Source organism: Tursiops truncatus, chromosome 20 (genome assembly GCF_011762595.2).
Source record: "Tursiops truncatus isolate mTurTru1 chromosome 20, mTurTru1.mat.Y, whole genome shotgun sequence".
Classification (NCBI taxonomy): Eukaryota; Metazoa; Chordata; class Mammalia; order Artiodactyla; family Delphinidae; genus Tursiops; species Tursiops truncatus.
Window position 1 is genome coordinate 39,077,188 of NC_047053.1, and position 16,475 is coordinate 39,093,662.

Here is a 16,475-nt window from a genome sequence, read left to right on the forward strand (position 1 = left end):
ATGCATATGCATACCTTATCTGCCCCATTAAACACTAAATTCTTTGTGGACAAGGGCTTCAACGTTTTCTATGAACTCTACTAACTACAACACTGCTAGGCACTCACGACATATTTGCTAACTGTTCTTTATTAGCAGCAATATTTTAATGCTTTTAGCCAAAATTTACTATTAAAGGAAACAAATCCTATTTTTTAAAATCCCAATAGCCATTCCATCTTCTTAATCTTTAAGATGGAATTAAATACCTTTTCATGGGTCACATAATTTTCTTTATAAATGTACAACTTTTAGAGTATTCACTATGTTGTCTTTCCAATCAAACTTCAATATGGGGCTTCCCCGGTGGCACAGTAGTTAAGAATCCACTTGCCAATGCAGGGGACATGGGTTTGAGCCCTGGTCCGGGAAGATCCCACATGCTGCAGAGCAACTAAGCCTGTGCGCCACAACTACTGAGCCCGAGTGCCACAACTACTGAAGCCCGTGAGCCTAGAGCCCGTGCTCCGCAGCAAGAGAAGCCACTGCAATGAGAAGCCCATGCGCTGCAATGAAGAGTAGCTCCCGCTCCCCGCAAATAGAGAAAGCCCATGCGCAGCAACGAAGACCCAACGCAGCCAAAAATAAATAGATAAAATAAATAAATTTATATATAAAACAAAAACTTCAATATGCTTGTGCTTCACAAAATATGATGGAAAAAACTTTGTTCACTTACCAAGCTTGGCTTTCAATCCACTGGGATAAGTAATGCCGCACCTCAATGGGGAAATGCTGACCATACAATGCTTGCATCTGATGAAGGGCATCTCCTTGGAGCTGCTGGGCTTGTATCCACACAGCCATGGTTTACAATCTGTTAAACAATCAGTGGTTTGGATGAGCTTTTTTTCTTCCCCTTTTAAATCCATCAGAGTAAATACTCGATTATAAAGGCCAGAGATAAATGCATTTAAGCCCTTTTTGATAGACTAAAGATCAGTGTTCTTGAACTGAATTTTAGCTTCAAAATGTTTTCAAAATTCAGTGTGGCCATGGAAAGGTATATAACTGTGTCTATGAAGCTCTGACTATAAAATGTACTAAAGTCCTATAAGCAAAAGTACAAATCCAGCATTAAGGGAAGAACTGCCTATAGCTTTGATATCTCAGACATGTTCTTTCTTTTACATGTGTTCCAAACTTGAAGCCACAGTAAGCAGCATTTCAACAGTAATGATAAATAAGCAGCACGGGGATTTTGTAGAAAATCACTTGTTTCAGATTTGGTATTTTGACTTTTAAGAAATGCAGTAAACGTACTGCCATTTTAAAAAAGGCCCAGTGAAAGAAGAGCGATTATATCTAAAGCACGGATGGAACTCTATGCATTACCACGATTTACCTGAGCAGTAATTGTTTGCACATAAAGGGCAGAGATTTATTTGGAAAAATAACCCCAAGGTTCACCTTCTGATTTACTGCTTAGGAATTTACAAAGCAATGTTCTGTTAAAATTATAGCATTTAAAAATCTTTCAGACATAAAAACAACACATTCCAGCTAAGAGTTAGAAGCAAGAACCATTATATTGCAATGGTGGGTAGGTTTTTAAAACACACTGTTGATTTCACAAAAAGTTTTATAAAAATATAAAACTACCATGATGCCTTCTCAGACTCACCTAATAATTTTTTTTTTTTTTTTTTTTTTTTTTTTTTTTGCGGTACTCGGGCCTCTCTCACTGTTGTGGCCTCTCCCGTTGCGGAGCACAGGCTCCGGGCACGCAGGCGCAGCGGCCATGGCTCACGGGCCCAGCCACTCCGCGGCATGTGGGATCTTCCCGGACCGCCTGCATCAGCAGGCGGACTCTCAACCACTGCGCCACCAGGGAAGCCGAAGAATTTTTTTTTTTAATTTATTTTTTTATTTTTGGCTGTGTTGGGTCTTCGTTGCTGCGCGCGGGCTTTCTCTCGTTGCAGTGAGCGGGGGCTACGCTTCCTTGCTGTGCAGGGGCTTCTCACCACAGTGGCCTCTCCTGTTGCGGAGCACGGGCTCTAGGCACGCGGGGTTCAGTAGTTGCGGCTCGCGGGCTCTAGAGCACAGGCTCAGTAGCTGTGGCGCACGGGCTTAGTTGCTCCACGGCATGTGGGATCTTCCCGGACCAGGGCTCGTTCGAACCCGTGTCCCCTGCATTGGCAGGCAGATTCTTAACCACTGCACCACCAGGGAAGCCCTCACCTAAGAATTTTTAATTCATTTGGCAGAAACTCTCTGGGATTAACCAGATTGTGACAGCAACAGTACTTTCATGTACACAGAGGGGACTAAAACGGAATCTTGCTCTAACACTGTGGAAGTGGTATAAGGCAGGGATATCTTGAATCCCATCCAAAACTATCTGGCTACTGATCTGCACGATTCTCCTAAGAACTGTGTTATAGTCAGGGTACGGTGAATTAGACCTTGATTTTGTTGAATACCAGAGACCATGCAAGTGTGTTAGGAAACAAAAATCCCTTCTCTGTTAGTTGTAGTTGTCTGATCGCATAACACAGAGCTATTTATGGGACAAGTTAGTTAGCCAACAATGAGGTGTGGGGTGGGTGCCAGCTACCTATTTTAGATTTGTGCAAGGCTGGAGAACACTTGAGCAGTGTACAATTTACGGCTTTTGAGCATTAAGGCTGGGATCACTGTAAGATCACCCAGGACATCAAATTTCATGGCTGAGGGTTTACTAGGAGAAAGACTGGGATAAAAGAGCTCTCTCCAGAAGTAATCCCACATTACAATCAAATATGTGGAAGACATTTAATTGTACAACATAATTTCTAATCAAATGACTCACATCATATCCCAAGATTTTGGAAAATTGGAAGCGATACCAAAGCACGTTTTTTTGCACAAAAGGTAAAGGGATGGATGGGATGGATGAAGGTGCTTTGACAAGAATGATCAAGGAGTGAAGAAAAGAATTCAGGTAGTATTAATCTCTTTTAGTGGTAAGGAATTGGAAAGAAGCAGGACCTCGCCATAGCTCTCGTAAAGAATATGTAAATGATACCAACAGATACGAAAATTATCTTGCATCCTGCATTCATTAACCGAACTGACCCAAGAGACAGAAGGAAGATTGTGGGAAAATGTTTATCTTCAAAGAGACTCCTCAGTCTACCCAAATAAAATAGTATTCTGTTCACTCCCTATCGTCTCGGTCTGCTTTATTTTTCTTGGTATCATTTATCACTTCCTGACATTTATCACATATTTGTTTAATGACTTCCCACTAGGGTGAAATCACCACGAACACAATGACTTTGTTTTGTTTTCTGCTCTTTCTCTTGTCCTAAAACAGTGCCCCGCACATAAGCATTCAGTAAATTTTTTGTTGTTGCATAAATAAATGTATATACACAATTTAGTCAAATCTATCAGCTCTTTTCAAAGTCATCATGGAACAAGATATCAGTATGAAATACCAAGTCAAGAAAATGATACAGATTTTATAATTTGGGTGAGTCAATGGTCTATCTGTCCCTTAATCACATATGGCACAATTTGAAATTTTAAAATAATTAATTAATTTTTGGCTGCATTGGGTCTTTGTTGCTATGTGCGGGCTTTCTTTTTAGTTGCAGCAAGCGGGGGCTACTCTTCATTGCAGTACGCAGGCTTCTCATTGCGGTGGCTTCTCTTGTTGCAGAGCATGGGCTTCAGTAGTTGTGGCACATGGGCTCAGTATTTGTGGCACATAGGCTCAGTAGTTGTGGCTCGCGGGTTCTAGAGAGCAGGCTCAGTAGTCATGGTGCACGGGCTTAGTTGCTCCACAGCATGTGGGATCTTCCCAGACCAGGGCTTGAACCTGTATCCCCTGCACTAGCAGGCGGATTCTTAACCACTGCGCCACCAGGGAAGCCCACAATTTGTAATTTTCCCTTTTAGTTTTTCTTAATTTGTTTTTGTCTGTTTCCCCACTGAATGAGAACAGTAAGTGAGGGAGCATGTTTATTCACCACTGTGTCTCCAGTACCTATTATGGTGGCATGCCATGTAAGTATAACTTTATACTTAAATATTGGCTGAGTGAATAAATACACACCAAATATTTGGTAAATATTTCATATGTTATGCTGTCTGAGCATAATTCCAGGAGTCTATTATTGTTTTAAGAAAGAAATACTATGGTGATATGCCACATAGGTAGGAGTATTATATAAACGTCACACTGTTTTGTCAAGTTTTATATTAGTTCTTAGTTTTTATAAAAGAGTAGAATGCTAAGCTCTTAGAAGTTTTCAGAATATTTTTTATGGTTCTAAATATGAACATGCCATAATAGTTATTTTCTAAAATGTCATTTGAAGGATAATAGCGGGCAAATATAAGGTGGTAACCGCCTTATTTTGATAAATACAGTATAATTTCACTACAAAAAATGCTTTGATAGAGCTGGAAAGTAGATTTTGCCTACCAATGGTCAAAAATGTAAAATAAAAATACACTGAACAGTACAGAATCATTTTTATTTGACTTTTAAACTAAGAGTTATATACACATGGAATATGAGATGACCTACTGAGATTATCATGCAACGATTTAAAACATGCAGTTTAGAAAAAAACTACTTCCCCCCACTGACTGTATCAATAAAACCTAGAATCTAAGTAGTGCTTTTCTTCATACACGTCAAAACTTCACACGTGTCCTACACACATTATTAGGCAAAGCCTACACCTGGTATCCGCTGACTCCCTGTCCTTTCCCACTAGTACATCCAGCCACCCCACACGTGCAGTGAACGCGTGTCTGTCCTCAGTACACGCTCTCTTGTGCTTATTTACGGGCACCTCCATCTTCAATGCGTGATGTTCTGACAAGGGAAGTGGTTTGTATCTTTGGTAAATCATCACAGGGGCTTCTTTAAAGACTGGGAAATGGATTCACAATCTTATTTTTAGCCAAAGATGAGAACTATTTGAGCTTTGTTAGTTGCATTCTTACTGTTCGTAAGCATTCCAAACAACCCCAAACCACCTTGGACGCAGAATCTTGTACTTTCTGAAAGCATAAGGTAACTACATTGACCTCATATATCTGGATATATCCTAGGAGTCCCAAATAAAGCAGACCCTCAGGCATTTGAAAAAGAGGGTTTCAAAGTCTAATAGCTCATAATGTTACAGGCTTATTGCAAACCGCAGAAATGAGTACCTGTTAAATAAATGATACGAGTGGGTGAGATTTAACGATAATTTTGTCCCAATAATAAATACCTTTTTATTAGATGCTTTCCCTTTTAGAAGTAAAATATAAACCTTTGTTTAAAAAAAAAAAACTCACTCTGAAGACTTCTAGAATGTTGTGGCTACAGTAATGCTATCGTTAACCTGTCAAGGAGGAAATGCAGAGGACAGGACAACACAAGGTTCCCAAAACATACCTGCCACCTGCAAGAATGAATTCTAGCTTGCGGTGGGAGTAGGAAGTTTCAAATGTGTACAGGGATTTGGTCTGCTGGATTCATGTACATAATTTAGAGCATTTTATAATTCCTATTCTCCATCCCATCACCACTGCCAAAGACGCTAAAATGGGGTTCAAGTTCTGGAGATAATGGCAAACGCTCCTAAACAGAGCTTTACAAAATATTTAACCTCTTAAACCTCTCTGGGTCTCAGTTTCTTTATTTGTAAACTGGGAATAATAATTCTTAGGTGTCTCAGGGGGTTGCTATAAGAATGAGTTAACATGGGTAAATGCTTAAAATGGTGCCTGGCTCATAGTAAATGCTCAATCTTATTCTGACTTCTTCAAAAATATATAGTTTTGGCGCATGCGGCCCCACGCCGCAGCCGACCCCGCCCGCCGCACCACGCACCCCAGCAGTCAGTGGGTGAGCTGGGAGCCGTGGAGGTCACCGTGGGGAGGCGGGGCGGGGGCAGCATGGCAGCCTCCTTACGGCTCCGTGGAGCCGCCTCCGGCTTCCGGTACTGGAGCCGCCGGCAGCAACCGGCAGTGGCCAGCCTTGCAGCGCTGTGTTCTAGGTCAATGGCTTCTAAGACTCCAGTTGGATTCACTGGAGTAGGCAACACGGGGAATCCAATGGCAAAAAATCTCATGAAACATGGCTATCCACTCATTATTTATGATGTGTTCCCTGATGCATGCAAGGAGTTTCTAGATGCAGGTGAACAGGTAGTGTCTTCCCCAGCAGATGTAGCTGAAAAAGCTGACAGAATTATTACAATGTTGCCCACCAGCATCAATGCAATAGAAGCTTATTCTGGAGCAAATGGAATTCTAAAAAAAAGTGAAGAAAGGCTCACTATTAATAGGTTCCAGTACTACTGATCCTATGGTTTCGAAAGAATTGGCCAAAGAAGCTGAGAAAATGGGAGCCGTTTTCACGGATGCCCCTGTTTCTGGTGGTGTGGGAGCTGCTCGGTCTGGGAACCTCACGTTTATGGTGGGAGGAGTCGAAGAAGAATTTGCTGCTGCCCCAGAGCTTCTGGGGTGCATGGGCTCCAATGTGGTGCCTTGTGGAGCCGTCGGGACCGGGCAGGCTGCGAAGATCTGCAACAACTTGCCGTTAGCTCTGAGTATGACCAGAACTGCTGAAGCTATGAATCTGGGAATCAGGTTACGGCTTGACCCAAAACTCCTGGCTAAAATCCTAAATATGAGCTCAGGACGATGCTGGTCAAGTGACACCTATAATCCTGTACCTGGGGTGATGGATGGAGTTCCCTCAGCTAGTAACTATCAGGGTGGATTTGGAACAACACTCATGGCTAAGGATCTGGGATTAGCACAAGACTCTGCTACCAGCACGAAGAGCCCAATCCTTCTGGGCAGTCAGGCCCATCAGATCTACAGGATGATGTGTGCGAAGGGCTACTCCAAAAAAGACTTCTCATCCGTGTTCCAGTTTCTACGAGAGGAGGAGACGTTCTGAGTTTGCCCTTTGGCTGTGGACACTGTTGGGAACCAAACTCTATCTTGGAGCCTCTTATAGCTCACTCCACAAGTAAATGGGCTCAATCAAAGGTCACCTGTCTGCTTTTGTTTGTCTAGTTCACAATAAACCCTGGGATTTTTCACCTTTTTTTTTTTTGTTACGTGGGTCTCTCACTGTTGTGGCCTCTTCCGTTGTGGAGCACAGGCCCCGGACGCGCAGGCTCAGCGGCCATGGCTCACGGCCCCAGCCGCTCCACGGCATGTGGGATCTTCCCGGACCGGGGCACGAACCCGCGTCCCCTGCATCGGCAGGCAGACTCTCAACCACTGCGCCACCAGGGAAGCCCTTTTCGCCCATTTTTAACTGCTTATTCTTTTTATCTATTTAGCAAGCACATATTATCTGATTTTCTTTTTTTTCCTGCAAGCCACTGATGGTCTCTGCTAGCTAGCTGACTGACCTTTTTCAGAAGTTTGATTCCTGACCATCATTAGCTAAAGCATTGCCTATTTCAATCAGGATACTATTTACTCCACTTTACAAATAAAACCAAATTTTTTTTCCACAGGATAAAACCTCTCCTGGAGGAAAGAAAAGAAATCGGTGTGAGGAAAGGAGTTAGAGAAAGGGGAAGTACAGTGAATGACTCCCTGTGTCCCTCAGAAAGTTTGTCCTGTTAACCCAGTGGTGGTATTCTTGCATTCTGAGGTTACCGGTTTATTTTCCAGAACTTGATAAAGCAAGAGAACTCCTTGCTGCCTGCTGTGTAATTTGGACTCTGTTACATTACCTTGGTGTGCCCCTCTTGTAACAACTCCCAATACTCAACAAACTTATTTTTTATATTTTTGCTTCCTTGTACATTCTTACTACATATTTTTTGACTTCAAAAGAATGACATCTTTAGAACTGTTTCAGAACCTACGATGATATGTGCTTTAGATAATTATTATATTATCCTAAATATAACCATATTATTTTGAATGCAAATAAATTTCTATGCTGATAAAAATATATATATTTTTTTTATTTAAAAAATTTTTTTGGCCACACAGTGCAGCTTGTGGGATCTTAGTTCCCCAACCAGGGACTGAACGCCGGGCCCTCAGCAGTTAGAGGGCAGAGTTCTAACCACCGGACCACCAGCGAATTCCCTAACTTACAACCTGAAACTTACAAAGGTGGCTTCCTTCTCCCCACCTCCAATTTTAACTCACTTCAATTAAGTACCTTCCCAAAGTCAATGTTCCACAAAGAGCTCTTGCTATCTTTCTCCTTAACCAATATCCTGCACATAAACTTTACCTTCCCGTTATAAGCTGGTATTCCCATTTCTTAATCAATTTCACTGGCACCAGGACTCCCACAGGTGAGACCTGATGGAGGCTGGTGGAAAGGCACTGGGAAGACTGTTCCCTCACCTCTGAACGAGGGAATTAAGAATTGTGAAGGGTGGTGTAAGGAGAGCAAGGCTGCCATAAGTATTCTAAACTCCAAAAAGAAAACATCCATTCTGATGTGCTCTTCTGGCAGCCAGGAGCTAAGCCTTTTCCTATTCTTTCCAAGGACGCACCTGACTCCAACTAATTAAAGTATGAATTATTAGCAACAAATATTTTGATTCATCTAATAAATTCCAGAAATAAGAATGAAAACTGATTTAAAATAACATTTATTAGTGTTAGTAGCCACCATCCAGATTTATCATTTAATATCATTTACTGAACACTTGCTATATTATTTTATAACAATGAGTACTTTTATGAGTCTACCATTTAACCCTCACAAAAACCCTATGAGGTAGCTATTATTATTCCCACTTTACAGATGAGGAAATTGAGGCTCAGCAAATTAAACAGGATTGTAAAATGGTGTAACAGTTTTGGAAAACCATCTGAAGGTTCTTCAAAAGGTTAAACGTGGAGTTACTATATGACCCAACAGTTCTACGCCTAGGTATATGCTTAAGAGAATTGAAAATATATGTCCACAAAAACCTGTACACAAATGTTCACAGCAGTATTATTCATAATAGCCAAAAGGTAGAAACAACCCAAATGACCATCAATGCATGAATGGATAATATGGACATGAGTGGAAAAATAAAATAGATTAAATGGAATATTATTTTGCCATAAAAAAGGCATGAAGTACTGATACATGCTACAATATGGGTAAACCTTGAAAACATGATGCTAAGTGAAAGAAGCCAGATATAAAAGGCCACATATTGTAAATTCCATTTATAGGAAATGCCCAGAATAGGCATAGGCAAACCCACAGAAACAAAGGAGACAGGTGGCTGCCAAGGGCTAGGGGATGGGCAGTGACTTTTAATGGGTATGGGTTTCTTTGGGGGGTAAAATATCTGTGCCAGGTCCCACACTGCTGAGGGGTACCATCTGGGCTGGATCTGGGCACCCTGGCCCCAGTCTGTACTCTACACTGCACCATGCTGCCTTTGTCTTGAGGACTTGTGGTGGTGGTTTGTCATATTATGTTTTGTACTTTTCTGCATGTTTGTTATATTTCATAACTTAAAGAAAGAAAATGAACACGAAATTAGAATCAGAAACCTAATATTGCGGGGCTCTGATTTGGGCAAAGGCTTGGGCTAGTTGGCAGATGAAAGAGAAGATGTGCAAACAATGCTTCTGATCTGAAAAGAAATCTGATCTGGCAAGGAACCAGGATTCAAAACTGTTCATCATATCAGCACCATTTAACGACTAAAGGACTTTGGATGGAATAAAAGCAGCAAGTTCTCTGGTTGTGTTTTCTGCTTTACTGTCAATACATCTCTTCAGTGGTGGTGATTACCCAGCAGTAGGAACTTGGAGGGACAGAAACATATTAAATAGTAGCAATAAAGGATTCAGATTCTGCTCATATTAAAATTGGCCTAACATCAAGTAAGGTTAGAGTAAAACTATCCCGTCTAGAAGTAGGTCAACACTGGAGCCATCTGCTCTCTAAAAACAAACTTCTAAACACTACGTTATAAGCCATCAGGAAGGCAATTCTCTAATAAAAGCAGATTATTAAACAGATGGGAAGCGAACAGAAAGAATAAAAGTATTTGGCTCACAAAGAAACAAGCAAGGAAAAATCTGCCAGGCGACATAGAGATGGTAATATTCTGGGAAGACAATCCGTCATAAATCTTTACATCACAGCAAAATCATTACATATTACTTCGGGAAAAAGGAAGGGAGAGGGAGAGGGAGAGGGAGGCGGGGAGGGGGAAGGGCTCCCTCATGACACACTGGCCCGCAGCTTGAATGCGTATGCATTACCATTATCTCTGTGTTGAAATCTATTAAGCAACTTGAACGACCCACTTGGGAAGAAGCTACATCAATAACATTTTTCAGAGAAGGAAAAACATTTACTGTAGCCCACAAACAATGGCCATCTGCATTACAGAAAAGTAAGAAATGATCTGAGGCTGCCATGTAGCCCCATGTCAGCCTCAGAATTTCGAATGAAGGGCTTTTATTTTCTACCTTTTGAAATTTTTTTATTTTTTAGGCCGTGCCTCGCGGCATGCAGCATCTTAATTCCTTGACCAGGGGTCGAATCCGAGTTCCCTGCAGTGGACACGTGGAATCTTAACCACTGGACCGACAGGGAAGTCCCTCTAATGAAGGTTTATATCTGTACCCATTTATACTGTTAAGACCAACTCATCTTAGCCTGTGTCTCTCAAAAAGATCGAATCCCACAGTTCAGGAAATAGAAATTCCTCAGCTATTACAATATACTGAGTTTCTGTACCATTTAGATGAAAGATAATCCCTTCCCTTCTGTTCTGAAGTTTTGTTTAAAAGGCAATTTATTAATAAATCTACACACGTTCCTCTTATTTTCCTCATTAGAGTTCACAGCCTCCCTCTTATCACTGAGAATTATAGTATTAAATTTCCACTTAGCAAAATTTGCTTTGAAGAGCACCTAGCACTAGGTCAACTCCTAGGGACAACAGTTAGACAGTATTAAACACAATAATGAGAAACTAGAAATAACCTAAATGTCCAAAATAAGAGACTGGTTAAACTATAACATATTAATCTGATGGAATACTGTGCAATAATTAAATGAAATATAAAGGCTATGTTGAAATATAAGGCCATAGATATTTTCCAAAAGTATAAATAAAGGAATATTAAATGAAAAGTGTACACAGTATGTATGCTAGAGGACACATACCAGAGACAGGTCAGAGAGAACTATAAATAGCTGTTATATTTAGATGGAGGAGTTTTGGTATAATTTTTTGTAAAGCTTTTTGATTTATTAAATTTTGTTTAAAATGTAAAACCTGAAATATAAATTTAATAATCATGGGCAATTGGCACTGCTCACTATTCCACAGGAATAAAGCATAAAGGGACATGCAAAAGACATAGGAAGAAATATTTCCCATCATGACAGCATCCAGCTTATGGCACAAATGAGGTAGTCTTGATTTAAGTAGCGCATGAGATATTTATACATTTCTTAAAAAAAGAAATTCAATTCGGGACTTCCCTGGTGGTCCAGTGGGCAAGACTCTGCGCTCCCAGTGCAGAGGGCCCGGGTTTGATCCCTGGTCGGGGAACTAGATCCCACATGCATGCCACAACTAAAGATCCCACATGCCGCAACTGAACACCCGGCAACAAAGATCCTGTGCGCTGCAACTAAGACCCGGTGCAGCCAAAATAAATAAACAAACAAATAAAAGAAACTAAAATGTTTAAAAAAAAAGAAAGAAATGCAATTCTATCACCTTCAAGTACATAAGAACAATGTGTTTTCAAGTAGCGGTTCAAGACTATTAATAGCTAAGCTTAATCTGTAATTTTGACATCTATTTATATTTTATTTAAATCCTTTACAATGTCTTGCACTCAATAACTGTTCATATTATTTTTTTGTTTAATAAACCCTTGTTTTAGAAGTAATATAAAAGTAAGTGGCACAAAAATATATTTTGAAGTATTTTTTTTAAGTCCAGAAGAAACAAAAAGGTGTTTATGTGGAGTACATAAAAAAGGATTAACAAAATTTTGGTAATTTTTGAACTTGAGTGATGAATCTATGGAAATTCATTATACACTATTCTTATTTTGTGAGTGTTTGAAAATGTTCATACCAAAAAGTTCAGAATACCAAAAATTAAAAAAGGGTAAACTAGAACTTAGACTAGGTTGAAGATTAGTGATCTCAGAGGGAGTAGAGTTTGAATCTAGGAGGTTTTCTTGTGATTTCTGAAAAAAACATGGAAAATAGAAAAGACAAAGAAGAATATTTGAGAAAGTCATATTTCCAGGCAAGAAATAATACATACTTATTAGATTCATGTCTGGTTCTTTTTCATCTTTGACATGACTAAGCAACGGTCCCTGCAAATTTGTTCCAATAGTAAATAGAATGAAATACACAGAAAACCACTCCCAGCAGTGCAAGGATTCCTTTTAATTTTTATTTTATTTATTTATTTATTTTTTTTTTTTAAGAATTCCTTTTTAAAAACTGTATTTCCCTTACCCCTAATGACACACCTGGACACAACTGGCCTGGATGAAGGCCCTTGATAGTTCAAGGGTAACAATTCAAGACCTCTAGAAGGATACGGTTACAAAATCAGCTCCCAGAAAGCCTTAGCCATCCGTTCTTAACTTTGCTCCTACTCAAAGGCCAACAGAACTGGGGGGAAATCTTCCTGTTTTGTTGATATCAACTTATTTTGTGCCAGAACCTATACCTAAAGCCAAAGCAAGGTTTGTACTCTCAGGAAGGTTGAACGAATCAGGCCAGGTTCCAAGAACAGACAAGAAGCGCTACAGGGCCACCTTGCTAAGGGAAGACGTTAGATAATTCTCCCAAGGTTACTCTCTACACATTTTATGTACATCAACGCTAACGCTCACCCAACAATCTTTACTATTAACAGTAAATCTAGGAGAGAGACCAATAATACATTGGAAAAGCATGTCTATAAACTGAACTCAAACTAAATGCAGAAGAATACGGTATTTTGCCCCCTTTTCAGGTAGCTGTGTTCTCTGCATTCACCAATAATCATAATCAACTTCACTTTTGCTTACAGACACTTACTTGAATATAAGTCCTTTTGAAAAACAAAAGAAACCTAAATATGTTTTGGTTAAAATAACGGAAGACTAAGATATTTTCTTTTAAGAGAGAAATGGCTCATCAGCTAGTTCCTTTGCCTGCTCACTGGAGGATATTCCAATTTGGAAGCCCAACTGTAGCTTTCTGAAGAAAAGCCAATGTGTGCGGTATAATACTCACTCTATCTAAGTAAAACAACTCCTGCAGAAAAGGTGGGGCCAACAATGGGTAGCACGTGTGGTAAGAAGTTAATTCTAATTCTGAGATGAAATGACATTTAAATAAGAGCTCATGTCTTGGAAAACAAAAATGGCCTCTCAGGAAAAAAAGGGGATCTAGTAAAAGAAATAATACTGATATTAGGACATTCAACATTAAGATTAATTAAACCTGCACACAAAGTAATTGCCCATAGCATTAACACTGGGACTTGGCAAGAAAATACAATTCGTTTTGCTAAAACAAACTACTTTTTCTGGAAACAGATACTCTCTCACTATCTATCTACTGGGATATCTACACACAACTTAGCTCGTGAACTTGAGTCCATGTTCCTACAACACACTGCACTGAAAGACTCCCACCTCTTAACTAACAGCTTATGCCCCAAGACACCAGCCAGGATAACGACAGAACCCTTCTGTGTAGACGTTCTTTCACAGGCTGCACTGTTACAGGAAGAAGCAAAGAGCAGCGATTTCCTTCCAAAAGGTCAGCTGCCACAGACAGACCAAACAGAAAGCAGTTAATTCTTGCCAACTTCCCCTCCTGCTTCTGTAGCTAGAACGCAATAGCATTCGGTTTCCAGTAAAGCTCCAAAGAAAAACAAAGCAAATGTGAGACCCAGAACCTGTGTAATGTGGTGTCTCACTTGACTAAATTAAAGACAATAAGATCACGTGGAGCTACACTCTTTAAACAGCAGTGGAACTCTTAAGAACTACCGGATTTAATGTGGACTTAAACAGGAGGAAAAGTACAGGATTGGAACCATCCTAGCCTTTATACTACTGCTCCAGAAGTCTCCACCTAAAAATAAAGTGGCATTTTGGCTATAATAAATACGGCAACATATAAGGTCCCTAGTTGACTGATATAAAAATAAATCTTTAGTTTTCTTCTTCTCAAACTAAAGTCAAATCACCTGTCGGACATGCGAAGGCACTGGCCAGGTTCAAGGCTGACAATCAGGAAAAGCACATATACCAGGGATGTATATTTTCTTAGATTAGACATGGTTTAAAGACTCTACAACTTATAACAAAAAGGGCAAGAAGACAGAAAATATGATTTTAAATCTTCTTTAGGTAGTAACCCTGAATAGTTGTGGAACAATATTGAAGACCCCTAACCCCCAAAGAAACAACACCGCATTCTCACGTAGACTTCTTTAAATTAAGTGAGCATCTATGCATTTAATCTTCCCAGAGACAACAAAATTAGATCTTTTGAGTTTAAAAGTGGAGAGGGAAGGAAAAACAAAACCTTTTTGTTTCCTCAACCAGATCGGTTCCTGGCTTAGCTATCTACATGCAACTTACAAGAAAATGTGCCGGCTCCTTCAGAAGGGCTCCTACAAGCATGTCATAGGGCTCTATGTGGTTTCTAACTCGTTAGTTTCAGGTTGTGGTGGCAACAGAGACACAAAGCTTTTTGTGAGACAAAGTCTTGTAAAGATTCTAGGCTTTGATGATGGAGGGTATGTAACCCCACTCTGAGAATACCTCCTTTGAAATGAAGACAGTTTGGGTTTCAAGGAAAAACTTAGTAGTTTGTTATATATGCTAAATTAACTACTGCTACCCACACCAGAAACTGTTTCATGTTGGAAATAAAACAAACTATTAAATTTCTAAGCCTTTCCTACACTTAATCACCAAATGTTAAATGACAGCAAAGGAATTAGCATGGGAAAGGAGAAAAAGGGAGTACTAGCAGCAGTAGTAATAGTAACAATAGTCACAGTAGTAACAATAAACATTCAAGGAACTCTTACTACGTCATGGACTGTTGCCTGCATGTTATATGTACCCTCATTTAATCCCCATGACAACTCTATGAGGCAGTAGGATTATTATCCCCATTCTATATAAGAGGAAGCAGGCTTAAGAGTTAGAAAACTTGCCCAAAGTCCTGTGGCAAGTAAGTGAAGGAGCTGGGATTAGCACCAGGCTGCCCATTTCCAGCACTCATACTCTCAACCCCCGTGCTTTATTTATTAAAAACCTCACCTAACCAAATGAGTTTTTCCTGACCATGATACCTGTGGTTGTAAGACTGCTTTATAATAAAAGCTACAAAGTAAATGAACAAAGTGCAACTCACTGATACCAAAAATTATTTGACAATTCAAAAATGTTTTAAATGGGACATCCTTCCCTAAAGGTCAGAGCACATCAAGATGACAAACCTTCAAACACAACCAAAGGAAGCCATATTAGGGGTTTGGTGATTCACCTTCACTCTTCTCAAATCAATCAGAAATCAGCTAAAAGCTTTAGATTATAAAAGGGAGTGGGAGGAGAAAAACGAGAATCATTCTGGGGGTCGGTGATTTTCCAGTGAGGCCCAAACCTAGATCCTGACCACTTGTGTTCTGAATTAACACAGTGACACTTCCTATGAGAAGGGAGTGGTTAGTTTGTTATATTTGTTCCCAAATTCCTTATTGGGTTTCCATTAGATACATTATTATCTATCACCAGTATTTATCAGAGATCATTCTAAACTCAGGTTTTCTGCTGGCAGAAAACATTTCTCATTAAAGGGACAATATCACTAATACAAATGTGAAAACAACTTGTGAACTATTCTAGTGGGTAAGATAGGATAGTAAAAGATACTGAAGTCAGTTATCTTGATAACTGTTCACATGATACCAATAACTAACATCAAGTTACCTGATGCTGATGTGATTATAAAGCTAGAGAGATGTAAATGATAACTTCCTGTGATAACTAACACTAATATGACAAATGTAGAAATAACTACGTTACTGTGCACAGTGCCCATTAAATATTGGTTGACTGTTAGGAGATCATTTGGGTTTACCAAGCCATGCCCCTGAGAGGTACTCTGATGGGGAAGACGACGTCTGAATTTAAGTGTTGTCCAATATGCCTTGGGGAAATCTGGGGCAGGGACACCTGGCAATTCCGTGCTCCTATGAAATGTGCCTCATACAATCTTTAAAACATTTAGCTAAAAAAACCACATCAACACAATACCTGTATCCTATGTCTTTTATCATCTTGATCATCCAGTTTTTAAAAAGATGGAATTCTTTACCTCTCTAGAATTAGAATTTATCCTCCATTCTGGGTGTAAGAACCAAAGCATTTCTGATTTAGCTGCTGCTCAACTACTAGACTAGAACTTATACCAGGGAAGGAACCATGTCTCATTCATTTTGATT

General features: G+C 39.8%; 1 protein-coding gene and 1 pseudogene across 5 annotated transcripts in view; one reads left to right on the top strand and one right to left on the bottom strand.

Annotated features, from left to right (window-relative positions):
• Window positions 1–16,475, bottom strand: part of STAT5B (signal transducer and activator of transcription 5B) — a 61,474-nt gene that overhangs the window by 22,919 nt on the left and 22,080 nt on the right. For all 5 annotated transcript variants that reach the window (XR_002177171.3, XM_033846481.2, XM_033846482.2 and 2 more), the window contains one exon: window positions 719–856. Coding sequence is in view for 3 of the 5 variants with exons in the window: in XM_033846481.2 (XP_033702372.1) it covers window positions 719–846 (128 nt within the window). In the remaining 2 variants the exon portion in view is untranslated. Of the gene's footprint in view, window positions 1–718; window positions 857–16,475 lie in introns of those variants that run through there.
• On the top strand, window positions 5,904–7,011 carry LOC117309360 (3-hydroxyisobutyrate dehydrogenase, mitochondrial pseudogene; annotated as a pseudogene).